This window comes from Eubalaena glacialis, chromosome 11, assembly GCF_028564815.1.
Source record: "Eubalaena glacialis isolate mEubGla1 chromosome 11, mEubGla1.1.hap2.+ XY, whole genome shotgun sequence".
Lineage (NCBI taxonomy): Eukaryota > Metazoa > Chordata > Mammalia > Artiodactyla > Balaenidae > Eubalaena > Eubalaena glacialis.
The window spans coordinates 65,550,583-65,568,820 of record NC_083726.1 but is presented as its reverse complement, the minus strand read 5'-3'; the positions used below and the strand labels follow the sequence as shown (position 1 = coordinate 65,568,820).

At 40.3% G+C, this 18,238-nt stretch overlaps 3 protein-coding genes across 3 annotated transcripts in view; 2 read left to right on the top strand and 1 right to left on the bottom strand.

The window, feature by feature from the left end:
• SPATS2 (spermatogenesis associated serine rich 2) overlaps positions 1-18,238 on the top strand; it is a 138,642-nt gene that overhangs the window by 12,546 nt on the left and 107,858 nt on the right. The gene's annotated exons all lie outside the window — the stretch shown is intronic.
• On the top strand, positions 10,199-10,516 carry LOC133100953 (cytochrome c-like). Its single transcript, XM_061205483.1, has one exon. The coding sequence runs from the start codon at positions 10,199-10,201 to the stop codon at positions 10,514-10,516; it is 318 nt and encodes a 105-aa protein (XP_061061466.1).
• On the bottom strand, positions 13,242-15,864 carry LOC133101694 (large ribosomal subunit protein eL34-like). Its single transcript, XM_061206664.1, has 3 exons — positions 15,792-15,864; positions 15,447-15,459; positions 13,242-13,698 (listed from the first exon to the last, which is right to left on the bottom strand). The coding sequence occupies exons 1-3, from the start codon at positions 15,862-15,864 to the stop codon at positions 13,242-13,244; spliced, it is 543 nt and encodes a 180-aa protein (XP_061062647.1).

The window sequence follows — 18,238 nt, the reverse complement described above, 5'->3', positions numbered from 1 at the left end:
TGTAGAACAAAACATGAGAGGGTCAAGGCAATGGAGAATATGTGTAAGAGAGTGATTGTGATAATACACTGTGGAATTTAAACCAGGTCAGGAGGGAAGGGAGGACATGAAGTTGCCAAGAGATGGTGAAAAGTTGGTATAATCAATTAATTGAATGTTGTGGTGGGATCAAAAGATGTTGGAATCTGAGTAGGTGAGAGACGGAGCATGGTTATGGAGGCATCATTGTAGGCTGTGTAGGTGAAGGACAAGATCATTGGAAGCAAGGAATTCAGAGAAGTGAGATAGGAATTCAAGGAGATGAGTGTTAGAAAGATTATCTATGTGAAATTGAAGTCACTGAGAGTTAGGACAGAACAGTGTTGTCGAGAGTCACAGTGTAGGGTTTTCCAGAGAAAAAGAATCCATAGGGGGACTTCCCTGGTGGCGCAGTGGTTAAGAATCCACCTGCCAGGACAGGAATAAAGATGCAGATGTAGAGAATGGACTTGAGGACACGGGGAGGGGGAAGGGATAGCTGGGACGAAGTGAGAGAGTGGCATGGACATATGTACACTACTAAATGTAAAATAGATAGTGGGAAGCAGCTGCATAGCACAGGGAGATCAGCTCGGGGCTTTGTGACCACCTAGAGGGGTGGGATAGGGAGGGTGGGAGGGAGACGCAAGAGGGAGTGGATATATATATATACATATAGCTGATTCACTTTGTTATACAGCAGAAACTAACACAACATTGTAAAGTAATTATACTCCAATAATGATGTTAAAAAAAAAAAAAGAATCCGCCTGCCAGTGCAGGGGACACAGGTTCGAACCCTGGTCTGGAAGATCCCACATGTCATGGGGCAGCTCAGCCCATGCGCGACAACTACTGAGCCTGTGCTCTAGAGCCCATGAGCCACAACTACTGAGCCTGTGTGCCACAACTACTGAAGCCCGTGTGCCTAGAGCCTGTGCTCTGCAACGAGAGAAGCCACTGCAATGAGAAGCCCCGCGCGCAGCAACGAAGACCTGACACAGCCAAAAATAAATAAATAGATAAATAAATTTATTTTAAAAAAAAGAATCAGTAAGATACATCTGTATCTATATCTATCTGGAATAAGGTTTGTTATAAGAATAGGCTCATGCAATTATGGGGGCTGAGAATCTGGGGGCTGTAAGCTGGAGACTTAGGAAAGCCAGCAGTGTAAATTCCGGTCTGAGTCTGAAGGCCTGGGACCCAGGAACACTGATGGTTTAAGTCCAAGTCCAAAAGCGGAAGACCGACAGCTCAGCTCAAGCAGTCAGACAGAGAGAGAGAGAGAGAGAGAGAGAGAGAGAGAGAATGAATTCTCCCTTCCTCTGCCTTTTTCTTTTTCTTTTATTTGGTACCTCAGTGGATTGGATGATCACCTGCTTTACTCAGTCTGCTGATTGAAATGTTAGTCTCATTTGAAAACACCCCCTCAGATATATCCGGATATGATGTTTAGCCAAATATCTGGGCACCCTGTGATCCAGTCAAGTCGACACATAAAATTAACCATCACAGCCTGGTAATGGGTAATAGAGTTTTCACATGATATTCAAAGTAGAAGTTTTTTAGGGAAGACAGAAGGAGACTAATTTGGAAGCATCAGTGAGGAGCAAGGAGGGCATTCCCCACCCCCAGGTCCAGTGGTATGAGGGGTATGGGAAAAATAACTTTCACTGCTTGAGGGCTGCAAGGGAAGTATGGCCTCAGAGGAGAATCAGGTTTCAATTAGAATAAGAAGTTGAAGGGTCCAGAGTAGAAGTTGGAAATGTTGGGCACAAGTGGAAGGGTTTCAAAATTTGGAGAGAGGTGTGTGACATATGGGGACAGAGCAGGGAGTGTGTAGGACTAACTGTGTGGGGATTAGAACATGGGAGATGAGAGGTCTGGAAGTCTGGGGCTTCTTTTGATGGACAATATAAAGATAAAGAACATGAAAAGATTAGGCCTGGTAGATAGCAAGCAGATAGATACTGGAGGTGAGGGTGTGAGTGTTAGGAGGGAGGGAAGGGCGAGGAGTCCTGGATCCTGGGGAAGGGCGTTCTTTTAAAATTTTAATTAGTTTTTAAAATAAAAATTGTGTGTATTTAAGATGTACAACATGATATTTTGATATACACGGTATATCACAGCGAAGTGATTACTATAGTCAAGCTAATTAACATATTTTATCACATAGCTAACATTTTTTTGTGTGATGGGAGTACCTGAAATCTACTCTCTTAACAAATGTCCAGTGTCTGATACAGTATTACTAACTGTCATCACTATGCTGTACGTTAGATCTCTAGACTTATTCATCCTACATAATTACAGCTTTGTACCCTTTCACCATCTCCCCGTTTCCCGCACCTCCCTGCCCCTCATAACCACCATTCTACTCTCTGCTTCTCTTAAGTATTTGACTTTTTGAAAAAGATTCCAGATATAGTGAGATCCTGCAGTTTTTTTCTTTCTGTGTCTGGCTTATTTCACTTAGCATAATGTCCTCCAGGTTCATCCATGTTGTTGCAAATGGCAGGATCTCAGGAAGGTCATTTTTCTTTCAAGTACTTGGACCCTCTTAAATATCTATCCATGGTGGGGAGGACTGTTTCACTGCAGGAGTAATGGGTACTCTTTTGATGAATGCTGTTGGCTCTCTCTTGATGACTGCATATTAATGATTTTTGCTTTAAGTCTTATTGTCTAATATTAATATTAATTAATGAATAATACTAATATTTCTTTTGATTACTATTTGTATAGCATGTCTTTTAATTTTCCTTTAAATTTTCTACCTTTCTGGCTCACTTTGCTTTAAATGTATCTTGGTAATCTGTGAATAGTTGGGTTAAAAAAAAATCAGTGTGACAACATTGTAAATCAACTCTACTCCAATAAAAAATTTTTTTAAATCATACAATAAAAAAAATCAGTCTGATAGTCTGTCTTTTGATAAGTTTAGTCTTTTCATATTTAATGTGATTCCTGATACTTTTAGATTTATTTCTGCCATTTTAGTTTATACCTTTTTTTTTTATAAATTTATTTATGGCTGTGTTGGGTCTTCGTTTCTGCGCTAGGGCTTTCTCTAGTTGCGGCAGGCGGGGGGCCACTCTTCATCGCAGTGCGTGGGCCTCTCACTATCGCGGCCTCTATTGTTGCGGAGCACAGGCTCCAGACGTGCAGGCTCAGTAGTTGTGGCTCACGGGCCTAGTTGCTCCGTGGCATGTGGGATCTTCCCAGACCAGGGCTCGAACCTGTGTGCCCTGCATTGGCAGGCAGATTCTTAACTACTGCGCCACCAGGGAAGCCCCTATACCTTATTTTTTTTAAACCATGCTGTTTATTTGCTCTCATATATATATATTCTTTTTTTCTTTTACTGATTTTCAAGTTGAACATTTTATGTTTATGTATTTTTCTTTTTAGGAGTTAACCCTTACATTTTTAACATGCATACATATTGAACTCTAAAATTAGTATCTCTGCCTTCCTGAACAATACAGGAACCTTAGAATGCTTTAAATCCCATTCCTTCACTCCAGTCTTTTTTTTTTTTGGTAAATTTATTTATTTTATTTTTGGCTGCGTTGGGTCTTTGTTGCTGCAAGCGGGCTTTCTCTAGTTGCAGCGAGCGGGAGCTACACTTCGTTGCGGTGCGCGGGCTTCTCATTGTGGTGGCTTCTCTTGTTGCGGGGCACGGACTCTAGGCACTTGGGCTTCAGTAGTTGTGGCACGCGGGCTCAGTAGTTGTGGCTCACGGGGGCTAGAGCGAGGCTCAGTAGTTGTGGCGCACGGGCTTAGTTGCTCCGCGGCATGTGGGATCTTCCCGGACCAGGGCTCGAACCCGTGTCCCCTGCATTGGCAGGCGGATTCTTAACCACTGCGCCACCATGGAAGCCCTGGATCTTTACAACTTTTGCTGATGTTATGTGTGTTGTACTATTTTATGGGGTTTGTTTTTTTTTTAATGGATGAGGGGACTATTCTATTTATTTTGAATTTTTGAATTTTATTTTTTTATACAGCAGGTTCTTATTAGTTATCCATTTTATACATATTAGTGTATACATGTCAATCGCAATCTCCCAATTCATCACACCACCACCACCCCCCGCCACTTTCCCTATTTTATGTTTTAATTTGCATTCTCTCCATTGTTAGTGAGTTTGAGCATTTTTTTTTTTTTTTTTTTTTTTTAGAAGGTAAATCATCACCTTTTTTGACCAGGATTCTTTATTTATTTATTTTATGGCTGTGTTGGGTCTTCGTTTCTGTGCGAGGGCTTCCTCTAGTTGCGGCAAGTGGGGGCCACTCTTCATCGCGGTGCGCGGGCCTCTCATTATCGCGGCCTCTCTTGTTGCGGAGCACAGGCTCCAGACGCGCAGGCTCAGTAATTGTGGCTCACGGGCCTAGCTGCTCCGCGGCATGTGGGATCTTCCCAGACCAGGGCTCGAACTCGTGTCCCCTGCATTGGCAGGCAGATTCTCAACCACTGCGCCACCAGGGAAGCCCTGAGCATAGTTTAATTTGTTTCTTGTCATTTAATTTTTCTCTGTTGTAAGTTATTTGTTCATTACTATGGCTTATTTTTCTATTGAGTTGTTTGTTTGTTTTTTTAAATATCTATTTATTTTACTTATTTATTTTCCTTACTTTTTGTCTGCATCAGGTCTTAGTTGTGGCACATGGGGTCTTCGTTGAGGCATGCGGGTTCTTTCGTTATGGCGTGCTGTCTCTTCATTGCGGTGCTCGGGCTTCGATCTCTAGTTGTGGCACGTGGGTTTTCTCTCTCTAGTTGTGGTGCGAGGGCTCCAGGGCGTGTGGGCTCTGTAGTGGAGGCGCTCGAGATCAGTAGTTGTGACGTGCGGGCTTAGTTGCCCTGCAGCATGTGGGATTTTAGTTCCCTGGCCAAGGATCGAACCCGCGTCCCCTGCATTGGAAGGTGGATTCTTTACCACTGGACCACCAGGGAAGTCCCAGTTTTGTTTTAAAGTGAGTTGTAGGTATTAGTAATATATTTGAATACTAATCCTTTGTCAGTATGCATTGCAATTGTTCTCCTAATCTGTGGCTCTTCCTGCCTTGTTTTTTTTAATAAAACAACTTCATTGATGTGTAATTGACATAGAATAAACTACATGTGTTTAAAGTGGACAGTTTGATAAGTTTTGACATATACCTGTGAAACTGTCCATTATCCCCCAAAAGTTTCCTTGTTTCCTTTGTCATGCCCTTTCTCCTCTACTTCCCTCTCCCCTCCCCCAGGCAATCATTAATCTGCTTTCTGTCACTAGATTGGTTTGCATTTTCTGTTTTATATAAATGGAATCATACTGCATATACTAATTTTTTGTGTATGGGGGTCTGGCTTCTTTCACTCAGCTTAATTATTTTGAGGTTAACGCATGTTTGTGGATAGTGTGTATCTATTACAATTTTTTTTTAATGCATTCAGTAACCAGCTGATGGACTTCTGGATTGTTAGCAGTTTTTAACCACTACAAATAAAAACTGCTGGTGAACATTTGTGTGCATGTCTTTGTATGGACATTTATTTTCTCTTGGATAAATACCTAGGAGTAGAATGGCTGGGTCGAATACTTTAACTCCTTTAATTTTTAAAGAAATTGTCAAAGTACTTTCCAAAGTGGTTTTGTCATTTTTACACCCCTATCAGTCTATGAGAGTTCCAGTTGCTTCACATTTTTGCCAGTACTTGATGCGGTCAGTCTTTTTAATTTTTAAAAACTTTAGTCCTTCTAATAGTTGCATAGTGGTACCTGATTGTTTGAATATGCATTTCCCTAATGACTAAGGAAGCTGAACAGCTTTTCATGTGCGTCTTTGGTGAAGTGTTTTAAAATCATATACCCATTTAAAAAATTGAGTTGTTCATTTGCTAATTGTTGTTTTGAGAGTTCTTTATTCTGGATACAAGTCCTTCATTAGATATATGATTTGCAAACATTTTCTATCACTCTGTGCATTATCTTTTCTCTTAACAATGTCTTTTCAAAGAACAAAAGTTTTGTGCTTTTGGTGTCATGTCTAAGAAATCTTTGTCCAACCCAAGGTTAAAAAGTTTTTCACTTCTGATTTCTTCTAGAAAACTTAGTAGTTTTAGGTTTTACATTTAGATCTGCAATCCATTTTGAATTAATTTTTTTATATAATACCAAACTATGGATGAAAGTTCACTTTTTGCATATGGATATCCAATTTTTCAGTACCGTTTGTTGGAAGACTGAGTTGCCTTTTATCTTTGTCAAAAATCAATTGTCTGTATATGTGTGGGAATGTTTCTGGACCCTCTATTCTGTTCCACTGATCTTTGTGCAAGTACCACATGGTCTTTGATTACTATAGCTTTATAATACATCTTGAAATCAGGTAGTGTTCACCCTCCAACTTCTTTTTCAAAGTTGTTTTGGCCATTCTAGGACCTCTGCATCTTCATATAGATTTTAGAACTAGTTTGTCAGTTTCTACAAAAATGTCTGCTGGGATCTTGGTTGAAATTGCTTTAGCTCTATTAAATCAACCTGGAGAGAATTGACATTCTAACAATATCGGGTCTTCCAGCCCAATAACAAATATATGTGTGTATATATATCCATTTATTTAGGTCTTTAATTTCTCTCCACAATGCTGTGTAGTTTTCACTGTACAGATCTTTCACATCTTTTGTCAGATTTATTCTTTTTTTTTAATTGTTGAGTCTTTTAAAAAAATTTTTGTTAGAGTATAGTTGATTTACAGTGTTGTGTCAGGTGTACAGCAAAGTGAATCAGTTATATATATACATATATCCACTCTTTTTTAGATTCTTTCTCATATAGGTCATTGCAGAGGATTGAGTATAGTTCCCTGTGCTATAAAGTAGGTCCTTATTAGTTATCTATTTTATATATAGTAGTGTGTATATGTCAATCCCCATCTCCCAATTTATCCTCCTCCCCTTTCCTCCCTGGTAACCATAAGTTTTCTACATCTGTGACTCTATTTCTGTTTTGTAAATAAGTTCATTTGTAGCATTTTTTTAGATTCTAAGTATAAGCAATATCATATGATATTTGTCTTTGTCTAACTTACTTCACTCAGTATGACAATCTTTAGGTTCATCCATGTTGCTGCAAATGGCATTATTTCGTTCTTTTTTATGGCTGAGTAATATTCCATTGTATATATGTACCATATCTTCTTTATCCACTCCTCTGTCAATGGACATGGTTGCTTCCATGTCTTGGCTATTGTAAATAGTGCTGCAATGACAGATTTATTCTTACGGGTATTTTTTTTATACTATTGTGTTTTGTTTTTGGGGTTTTTTTTTTTTTTTTTTTTTGGCTGCACCACGAAGCTTGTGGGATCTTAGTTCCCCAACCAGGGATCAAACCCAGGCCCACAGCAGTGGAAGCGTGGAGTCCTAATCACTGGACCGCCAGGGAATTTCCTGTACTGTTGTGTTTTTAGTTTCAGTTTCTGATTGTTTATTGCTAGTTTATAGAAATACAGTTGATTTTTGTGTACTGATTTTGTGTTCTGCAACCTTCCTAAATTCACTTAATCTAGTATGGTTTTTTTGTAGATTTCGTGAGACTTTTTCATACAAATAATTATGTCATCTATGAGTAAAGACAGTTTTACTTCTTTCTTTTCAGTCTGGATGCCTTTTAATTCTTTTTCTTGCCTGATTGTGCTGGTTGGAACCTCTAGTACAGTAGTAAAGAGAAGTAGTAAGAATAGATATCCTTGTCTTGTTCCTGATCTTAGGGGGAACCCTATCTTATTTTTAAACCTTTTAAAATGTCTTTTTCACGTTGTTATATTATTTCTTATTCTTGGGGTGCAGTCTCTGATGGCTGCATCAGCTGATTTCCTTGTGGGAGGTTTGTTTCTCTGTGTTTGTTTTTTCTTTTTCTTTTTTTTTTTTGTTTTTTCTTTAAACACTGAACTTGGGAATTCCCTGGTGATCCAGTGGTTGGGGCTCCATGCTTTCACTGCTGGGGGCCCAGGTTTGATCCCTGGTTGGGGAACTAGGATCCCACAGGCCACATGGAGCAGCCAAAAAACAAAAATAACACAAAAACCAAAAAAACTGAACTTAAGTCCTGTGTGTCTCAGATTGTGGAAGCAACTCTACTGTACAGTTTTTCATTTGCTTCTGTTGTGGTCCTATTTCATTCTTTAGTTCTGAACCTTATTTATGATGAAGTGTCAGATTGAGGTCCTTGTACCATACGTGTAGTGTGAATTTATACTTCACATCTGTGAATGATGCAGGCCTGGGACCCATTTTCTTCCAGGTAACCTTTTCCATCTCTAGGCGCAGGTGCAGTGCTTGCTGTTCTCTCAGTGAGCTGAGTGTTTCTATTTCCTTTTTCATGGATGGAGTAGTCCTTGTGTTTCTTGAATTTATACCCAGTTCAACTTGTGGGCTTGGCACAGGGACTATGGCCTAGATTCCTTTGCAGTTCGTAGGCATTAAGGCATCTGTCTGGTTTAGATATTCCTGTGTATCATTTGGCTTCAGCCCTGGACTACTGTAATAGCCTTGTTTTTTTTGGCTGCGCTGCGCAACATGTGGGATCTTGTTCCCCGACCAGGGATCGAACCTGCGCCCCCTGCATTGAAAGCGCAGTGTCTTAACCACTGGGCTGCCAGTGAAGTCCCCTGTAATAGCCTTTTAAATGGGCCCCCCAGATTCCACTCTTATACCCCTAATAATCCATTCCCAACACAGTGATCATTTATTTGATTTAAATTTTAGTGCCTGTGTTGTCACCTTCCTTGGGCACCATTCCTACTCTTTGGTTACTCTGGCTTTTTATTTTCCCTAATGCCCTGGTCTCCCACTCATGTCAGGGCCTTGTACAAAGGCTGTTCCCTCTGCCTGGAATGCTCTTCACCACCACAACTCTTTTCCTTGCCATTGCCTCTTCATCTTTGGTTCTTATCTCAGATATCACTCTTGATTTCAGAAGTCTTTCCTGACCCCTCAGATTGGTTCAGGTTTTCCTGTCCTTGTGTATCTCATAGCTTTATTTTAATGGCATTTATCACAGTTTCTCTCAGATATAAACTGTCTGAGGGTAAGGACTTTGTCTTGCTCATCACTGTATTTCCAGCACTGACAAGAGTGCTTATACAGGTAGATACACAAAAAATATTGTTAAATGGATGAATATATTCACTGAGTAATTTCCTCCATTAGACTGTAAACTTCGAGAGGGTAGGACATTTTATTTTGTTCACTAGAGTATTTCCCAGTGCCTATAGAATCTGGGATATTATAGGTGCTCAATAAACATTTGGTGACTGACGAATTGAATGAATGAATGAATGAGTGAAAAAAGTAGTTTTAAATAAGGATGGAGGCCAGAGTAGGGTCATTTAATAAAGAATTTTATTTGCAATGCTGAGAAGCTTAAATTTTAGACTCCTTGGGGAATTTTAAGCAGGAGAGTGACATGTGCAGGCTTACATTCAATCTAGAAGGATCCCTTCAGCAATTATGTGGAGGATAGTTGGAACATTATAAAGCTATTGCTGTAATATAGGAAAGAGATCAAGCCCTGATATAAGGTAGCTGGAATAGAGAAGACAAATTCAAGGAAATTTAGAAATACTGTATGTTAGATTAAGATAATGACTGGATTAAGGTAGGGAAAGAAGGGGAAGAATCTAGCATCACTTCCTGAGTTTCTTATTTGGGAGACCACCTAGAGTAGGCACTCTAAGAAGAAGGGCAGGTTTGGGAGTGGATGAATTTAATTTTGACATGTTAATTTTTTTTTAACATGGGAAATCTGGATAATTTTATTGATTTTTGGTAGATTTAGCTGGATTATGGATATTCTTTTTTTTCCCCCTCACACATACTTAATCCTTTATATGTAAATGTACAAAACCTACCACCCCTTGTTTTTTAAGAAACTGTTTTGAGTTAAGCAGTTCTTTTACTAGGGACATGTTCCATTTGAGTTTCCTGTGGGATATCCAGGTGGAGATGTACATAGGTAATATAGAGCTCAGTTGAGAAGGTCTGTTTCTCTGTACAGTTAAAACAACCTGATGGGCACCAACACCCATACATAGGCGCGGACCGGCGTGTCCTTGGGCTTAGAGAGAGGGACGTTCGGCTTGCGAGAGGGAACCTCTTAGTCGTGTACGGAGAAAGAACGATTTAAAAATGGGTGATGTTGAGAAGGGCAAGAAGATTTTTGTTCAGAAGTGTGCCCAGTGCCATACTGTGGAAAAGGGAGGCAAGCACAAGACTGGGCCAAATCTCCATGGTCTGTTTGGGCGAAAGACAGGTCACCCTGTCGGAGTCTCTTACACTGATGCCAACAAGAACAAAGGCATCACCGGGGGAGAGGAGACGCTGATGGAGTGTTTGGAGAATCCCAAGAAGTACATCCCTGGAACAAAAATGATCTTCGCTGGCATTAAGAAGAAGGGAGAAAGGGCAGACTTGATAGCTTACCTCAAAAAAGCTACTAATGCGTAATCGTTGGCCACTGCCTTATTTATTATGAAACAAATGTCTCATGACTTTTTATGTGTACCATATTTAAATTGATCTCATACACTAGAATTCAGATTATGAATGGCTGATGTAATATTTCTGTCCTGATTTAAATAACATTGGCTTGTGGCTAAATGAATATGGTCAGCTTTTTGAATTTTGATAGTAATTCCGGTTCAACAAGTACTATCACTGTTTTCCCTTTCTAAAGAGATGATTAAACTTGAATAAGGAATGTTAAACTTTTCAGGGATATGGTGAATGCCTTCTCAAACCCTATAGGAGATTGGTTTTATATTTAGATTTCTATAACTGATTATATTAATATATTTAAATATTGAGAAGCTCCCTTCACTGTCTCATAGAACAGCAAGAGTCACCTGTGTTTCAAGCTGTGTTCATTTGCCTGTTAAAGCAAGGGCTGAAGATACAATGACAATGTCCACTTTATCTTTTTGGTCTTAACTATGCCAATTTAATTAAAATTCTCTATCTAAAACAAAACAAAACAAAACAAAACCAACCTGATGATTTTGAATTTTTCTTTTTTTTATAGTTTTTTTTTTTTTTTTTGGCCACAAGGCTTGTGGGATCTTAGTTCCCTGACCAGGGATCAGGGATCAAACCTGTGCCCCTTGCAATGGGGGGGCACAGAGTCCTAACCACTGGACTGCCAGGGAATTCCCTACTTTTTCTGTCTTAGGCAGTTTCAGCATGCTTTGTCTCCCGTCCTTGCAAAGCTGTAGTAGATTTTTCTTCCCTTTGTTTTTGTCCTTCTTCTTTTTTGGCCCTTGCCAGGTAAACTTAAGGGATTGCTGACTTCTGACCCCTGCATTTTTCCCATGTCCACATACATTTTCCTTTCTCCTCTCTTTTTCTCAAAGATCATTTAATTTTTTTCCTTTTAGGGTTCTTTTTTTTTTTTTTTTTTTTTTTCCTTTTAAATTTATTTATTTATTTAGTTAGTTATTTTTGGCTGCATTGGGTCTTCGTTGCTGTGCGCAGGCTTTCTCTAGTTGCGGCGAGCAGGGGCTACTCTTTGTTGTGGTGCGTGGGCTTCTCATCGCAGTGGCTTCTCTTGTTGCGGAGCACGGGCTCTAGGCACACAGGCTTCAGTAGTTGTGGCACGTGGGCTCAGTAGTTGTGGCTTGCGGGCTCTAGAGCTCAGGCTCAGTAGTTGTGGCACGGGCTTAGTTGCTCTGTGGCATGTGGCATCTTCCCAGACCAGGGCTTGAACCCGTGTCCCCTGCATTGGCAGGCAGATTCTCAACCACTGCGCCACCAGGGAAGCCCAAGTAGAGATTTTTAATTACAGATTGTTCGAGGTCGGTAGTGTCTTAGGCACTTAGAAGAAATAAATAACAGTTGTCATCAGTTGTGTCTGGATTTCAGAGATGTTAAGGTATGAAGAAAAGAAATAAAAGGCATCTTAGAATCAGTGAAATATGGTTCCATGTGCCAGACACTGTTCTTTCTTTTTCTAGGAGTTTTGCTGTCCTGGAGAGCAGAGAAATGGATACATAGCTGGAGGGGAAACTGGAGTTAAGAGCTGTCTTTTAAAAATGGGAGCAATCATTATACACCTGAAACTAATATAATGTTATCTGTCAATTATACCTCAATAAAAAACTAAAAATAAAATGGGAGAAGTAAGAATGTGTTAATACAATGCCAATAGAGATGATCCAGTAGAGAGGGAAACAGTGCTGATGTAGAGTGAGAATGAGGAATGACTGGGCAGTAGGGTTTGGGATCTGGTATCCAAGTGGAGGCATTGGCTTTAGACAGGAGCAGTCAGTTCATTCACAGTAAATAACAGGAGGAAGAAAAGGCAAATGGGAACCGGTGGTGGTAGTGGTGGAGATTGCTTCCTATTTCACTGAGAAAATGGAATGAAGGGCAGCACCTGGGAGTGAAGATGGAGAGGTGTTGATGGCTTGAGGAGGAAGGAAATGACATGAAATGGACCTATAGGGGGGTGTGGGAGAATGAATTGATAAGGCAAAAGTTGTAGGATTGTCATGCTGAGCTATGAGACCATTTAAAGTCAGCAACTGTGAATTTTAAGTGAGACTGTTTGGTATAGGTGTGTTTGTTTTCATCTTTTTCTTTTCAAAGCCATGTTTGGTTGCTTGTTGCAGGCGTAGAGTAGAGAGACAGTTGTATTTTTTACCATGTTATTAGGGAAATATTTAAATATACAAAAGAAATAGAGCCCTCATGTACTCATCACACAGCTTCAACACATATTAACTCATGGCCAATCTTTTTTTTTTTTTTTTTAAAGTCTTTATTGAATTTGTTACAGTACTGCTTCGGTTTTTTTTATGTTTTAGTTTTTTAGCTGCGAGGTATGTGGGATCTTAGCTCCCCGACCAGGGATCGAACCCTCACCCCCTGCATTGGAAGGGGAAGTCATAACCACTGGACCGCCAGGGAAGTCCCCCAATCTTGTTTTATCTGTTGTCTTACCCACTTCCATCCTTCCCTATTATTTTGAAGCAGTCCCAGACATCATATTTTATGCATAAATATTTCATATTGTATCTCTAAATAATACGGACACCTGCAAAAAAATACCATTACCACACCAAAAAATTTTACAATTCCTTAATATCAAATATCCTATCAGTTTTCAAATTTTCAATTGTCTCTCTCTCACTCTCTTTTGGCTTTTGATTTTTTTAAATTATTACTCAAAAAAGCTTCATTTTAAAAGTTTAGTTTTCTGACTCTGTGTTTCTGCCTTTAACACTTTCAGAACGATTTTCTGCTCCTCAATAAGAAAAATACGCTTGATCCTGCCATGGACACATTTAGTACACATGGAACCACAATAGGCCCTGCTGACATGTTTTTTCATTTTAGACAACCTCATAAGAACTTTAGGTCTCACAGCACAAACTCCTAGAAGTCGGCCTGGGTACACGCCACATGTGGATTTTGGTGCTTTCCCAACCTTCTTGGTTTGAAGGTAAACAGTTGTATTTCCAGGAGTTTGGGGCAGCCTAGTTTTGTTAGAGGCTGTATTGTAGGATAGTCTACAACGGTTTGTCAAATGCCGGACCACTCTGAATGCCTCTAGATACCGTCCCTGGAAGAGGAAAAAGAAAGCACTCGTGAGTTCAAAAGTCAGATATGATGCTACTTGTCTCTTGAATGTCCTAAAGGGTTTAGTTGTTTGACAGGGAATTATATTTAACAAGGGTAGGTGTTTTGCCAGGCACGTATGATAAAGTGTGGGAGGGTGCAAAAGTCTGAGGTGCAGGAAAGGGAGTGATTGTAATGATGGACCTTGAGCTCTAAGCTAAGGTAGGAAATGAGGACAGGAGAGGGGGTGGGATCAATTGCTTGTAAGTTCTGTTGAGGTCAAAATGTTCTTGGAGTTGGGGTGCTAGAAGGAGTAGTCTGCAAAGATGGGAAGTGGTGATTGGAGAGCGGGATGCAGATGAAGTGGAGATCATGGAAAGACTGTAGTTATCATATTGACAAGTTCTAGGATATTGACTAAGGGAGTGAGTGGCTAAAGTAGGGTAGAGGACAAGATCATTGCATGTGAGGAGGTCAAGTAACTGAGAGGTCAGAGTATCACAAGAGTCATCTAGGTGAACATTTGAAATCACCTGGAGTTATGACAGACCAGTGAGGTAGGAACTAAAAGCTCTGAGGCTTGAGAAGAAGTGACCCAGCTTATCCAGATAAATGTAGCAGAGGGGTGGGGAGGTGGAGGTATGGTCTGACAGGGGCTTTTTTTAGGAAGAAAGAAAGGGGAATAAACTGGAAGCAGAAAGAAGGTACAAGGTGAGTACCTCCTTCTTCTACCCCCAGGCCCAGTAGTATAACGGGTGTGGGAGAGAAAACAACCACAGATAGGACTGTAGAGAGACCAGTGGCCTCAGCAGTTAGATTTCAATTAGGGCAAAAAGGTGAAGGGACCATTCAGACAAGAGGTTGAAGATATAGGGGATTTTGCTGATGAGTTCCAGAGGATATGATGGAAGGATTTCAGAAATTGAGGGACGAATGGGAGAGGGGGGTGGTTCATGAAAGATGATGTACTTAACCATATGGGGATGAGAGTTGGAGGATTTGGAATGACTCCAGAGTCCTGGGATTCTTGTAGTGAGTGATATAAGTAGGGTTAGAGATCATAATGAGATTAGTCTTGATGTTTCAAGGCAAATTGTAGTATAAGTAGATGCAGGATAGAGGTATGGGAAGAAGCTGCAGAGTAAAAGGGCTTCTTGACTACTGGTGCTGGTGTAGAGGCTGGGGGGAATGCAGAGCTGGAGCTCTGTTACTTGCTTTCTACTCCTGGGGCCAAAGTGATCTTCAGTAAAAAGCTGTTAATCCATCTCTTCAAAAACTAGAATTCCCTGTTCTATTTCCTGTTGTTTACCTTCCCTGCTTCTGTTTTCTCCCCTTTCTTACTGAAAAGTAGAATATTTGGATGTTTTCAGTACCCTATTCTTAAATATCATACATATCCTGGAAACTGGTAAATGACACTGTTACTAGCTTGCTGGGGAAATGACAGCACGATTACAGTAAGGAAGTGGGGAGGTGTAGCTTTAGAGTTGGAAAGGGAAGGGAGGGAAGAGGTTTCAGGCAGAATTAGCTTTCAATTCCTTCAATCGGGCCAAGGAAACAGAGGAGTTAGAAGAGGGAAAGAGTTTAACATGTGTCCTGGGAGGGGAGAGGAAAGTACTGTTTGGAAGGAGAGAACAGATCCTGTCAGTACCCAAGGATCTGTGTCCTGACAGGTTCCTGAAAGAGCTGTTGCTGGACGGGAGACTCAACTATTGCTGGATTCACTCATTTCAGTGGATATTTCCTAGCATCTACTATGTGCCAGGCACTGAATTAGATGCTTGGGAGATCATGTGGAACAAGTAGACAGGTTCCTCCTTACCTGGATTTACAGTCTAGCAGGAAAGACAGTTAAACAGAGATTACAGTTTAATGTGAAAGCTCTGATAGAAGTAGTGAGGGCTTTTTGGAAGCCTGTAGAAAAAAAAGCACTGGATCAGTCTCAGATGGGGGTAAGGAGGGGAAGAGTGCAGGTTCTTGAGTTAGTGACATCTGATCAGAGACCTGAAAGATGAGTGGGAATTAGCCAGGCAAAGAGAATAGGGAGGAAAGTTACATGTCCAGTTACATGTTTGCCTCTGCAACTTCCAAACCTTATCTTAGCCAGGGGAACAGGGCACAGAATAAGCTATTCTAATCACTGTCTTTATCCCCAATATTCCTGTACAACAGGGGTTGGCAAACTGCTGCTCATAGGCCTGGCCTGCTGCCTGTTTTTGAATGGTCGGCAAGCTAAGCATAGTTAGCAGCTCAGACTGTAAGCCAAGAATGGCGGCAAAATTCAAACCCAGATGTCTTAATCCCAAGTCTGTTTTCATTCCACTGATCACAGTGTATTATAATTAGTTGTTTATGTTTTTATCTCTCAAGAAGAGACTTGAGCTTGAACGATGGCTTGCTTTTTCTTATATCTACCATTTCTAGCACAGGGCGAGTCCCAAGTAATGTTTATTAAATGACTTTCATGTGTGTAATTTTATCTGCTCCCTAACAAATCCTCTGAGAATAACACATACATAAAATTTTCAAATAAATTATGTTTACTCTTTTACATACCATTTCTTCCATTTTTTATTAGCAATATTTTAAAAATATGTCATTTAAAACGTTAATAACATTAAATGTCGCTAAAGATAATTAGAAATATTTTGTGCTATAACAAACACTTTCAGGAATTGCTGACTTAATGACATATATGTACAGCTGTTTGTTCTTAGAGTAAATGTACGCGGCCTTCCGTATCTGTGGGTTCTGCATGGATGGATTCAACCAACTGTAGGTTGAAAATATTAAAAAAAAAAATTCCAGAAAGTTCCAAAAAGCATAACTTGAATTTGCCACGGGCTGGCAACTGTTTACATAGTATTTACACTCTGTTTACAATTAATTTACATAGCATTTTCATTGTGTTAGATATTAAAAATAATCTAGAGATGATTTAAAGTATCCAGGAGGATGTGTGTAGGTTATATGCAAATACTGTGACGTTTTATATAAGGGACTTGAGTATCCGAGGATTTTGGTATCTGCAGGGGTCCTGGAACCAATCCCCTGAGTGGATACTGAGGGACGACTGTAATCTCGGAATGCTGGATATTTCTAGTTTTTGTCAGCATTTTATAATTTCTATGTATTCCTTTGTCAGCTGTCAGTTTTAGCTGCTGTCTTCTACCCCCTGGCACCACCATTTTAAATTTGCTGCTTCTATCATTTATGAATTCAGAAACTAGAAATCTAATCTTATTAAAACTGTGTATAAAGTAAGTAAATAGTCTTGGGGATAATACCTGTGAGTAAAGTGAAAACGAGGTTTCACTTTTTAAAAAAATTTATTTATTTGTTTGTTTGTTTATTTATGGCTGCACTGGCTCCTTGTTGCTGCACTCAGGCTTTCTCTAGTTGCGGCGAGCGGGGCTACTCTTCGTTGCGGTGCACGGGCTTCTCATTGCAGTGGCTCCTCTTGTTGCGGAGCGCGGGCTCTAGGCGCGTGGGCTTCAGTAGTTGTGGCTTGTGGGCTCTAGAGCGCAGGCTCAGTAGTTGTGGCTCACGGGCTTAGTTGCTCTGCAGCATGTGGGATCTTTCTGGACCAAGGATTGAACCTGTGTCCCCTGAATTGGCAGGCGGATTCTTAACCACTGCGCCACCAGGGAAGTCCAGGGGTTTTATTCTTAAGGATTTTATAACCCAGTTGGAGAGATCAAACGTACTGGGAATAATCATAATGTAAAAGTATATTAACTCCAAACCTGTATATCTCATTGCCCACCTAACATCTCTATGTGGTGTCTGTTATGCATCTCGAACTTAATATGCTTCCCTCAAGATTTTTCCCACAGTCGTCCCCATAACAGGAAATAGAGACTCTCCTTCTGGTTACTCGAGCCTTAAACCTAGTTGATGCTTTTCTGTCTGTAACATTTCACATCTAATCTAGTTTTACCTTTAGGATACATGCTGAAGCTGATCACCATTTCTACTGCTACCACCAAGATTCAAACTGCCGTTCTCTCTTTCCTGGATTATTGCATTAGCCTTCTGACTGATTTCTCTACTTCTGCCCTTATCTCTGTACAGTCTGTTCTCAGCAGACATCCAGAACAATCCCCTAAAAAGTAAGTCAAGTTGGGTTGTCACTCCTTTGCTCAAAGCCTTCCAGGGGCTTTCCATCTCAGAGTAAAAAACAAAGTTCTGACAGTGGCCTTAAAAGATTGTACAGAACCTGGCCTCAGTTTACCTCTCTGGCCTAATTTCCTATGACTCTTTCCTCTGCTCATGTCCCTGTAGCCACAGTGACATCCTTGCTGTTTTCTTTTAAGATGCCAGGTTGTTTCTTCTTCAGAGCCTTTATACTTGCCATTACCTCTCCCTGAAATGCTTTTTTTATGGAGGTAGCATGGCTTTTCCTCTTCCTTTAGGTGTTGGGCTCAGATGTCATCTTATCAGTGAAGTCCTGAGTGTCCTTACCCCCTTGATCCTGCTTTTACTTTTCTCCATAGCACTTATTAGCATCTGACAGGCTGTGTGTATGCAGGTGTATTTTAATTAATTAATTAATTTAAAAATTTTAACTTTACTTAAAAAAATTTGTTTCACTGCTGTCTCCCCATAGGCATA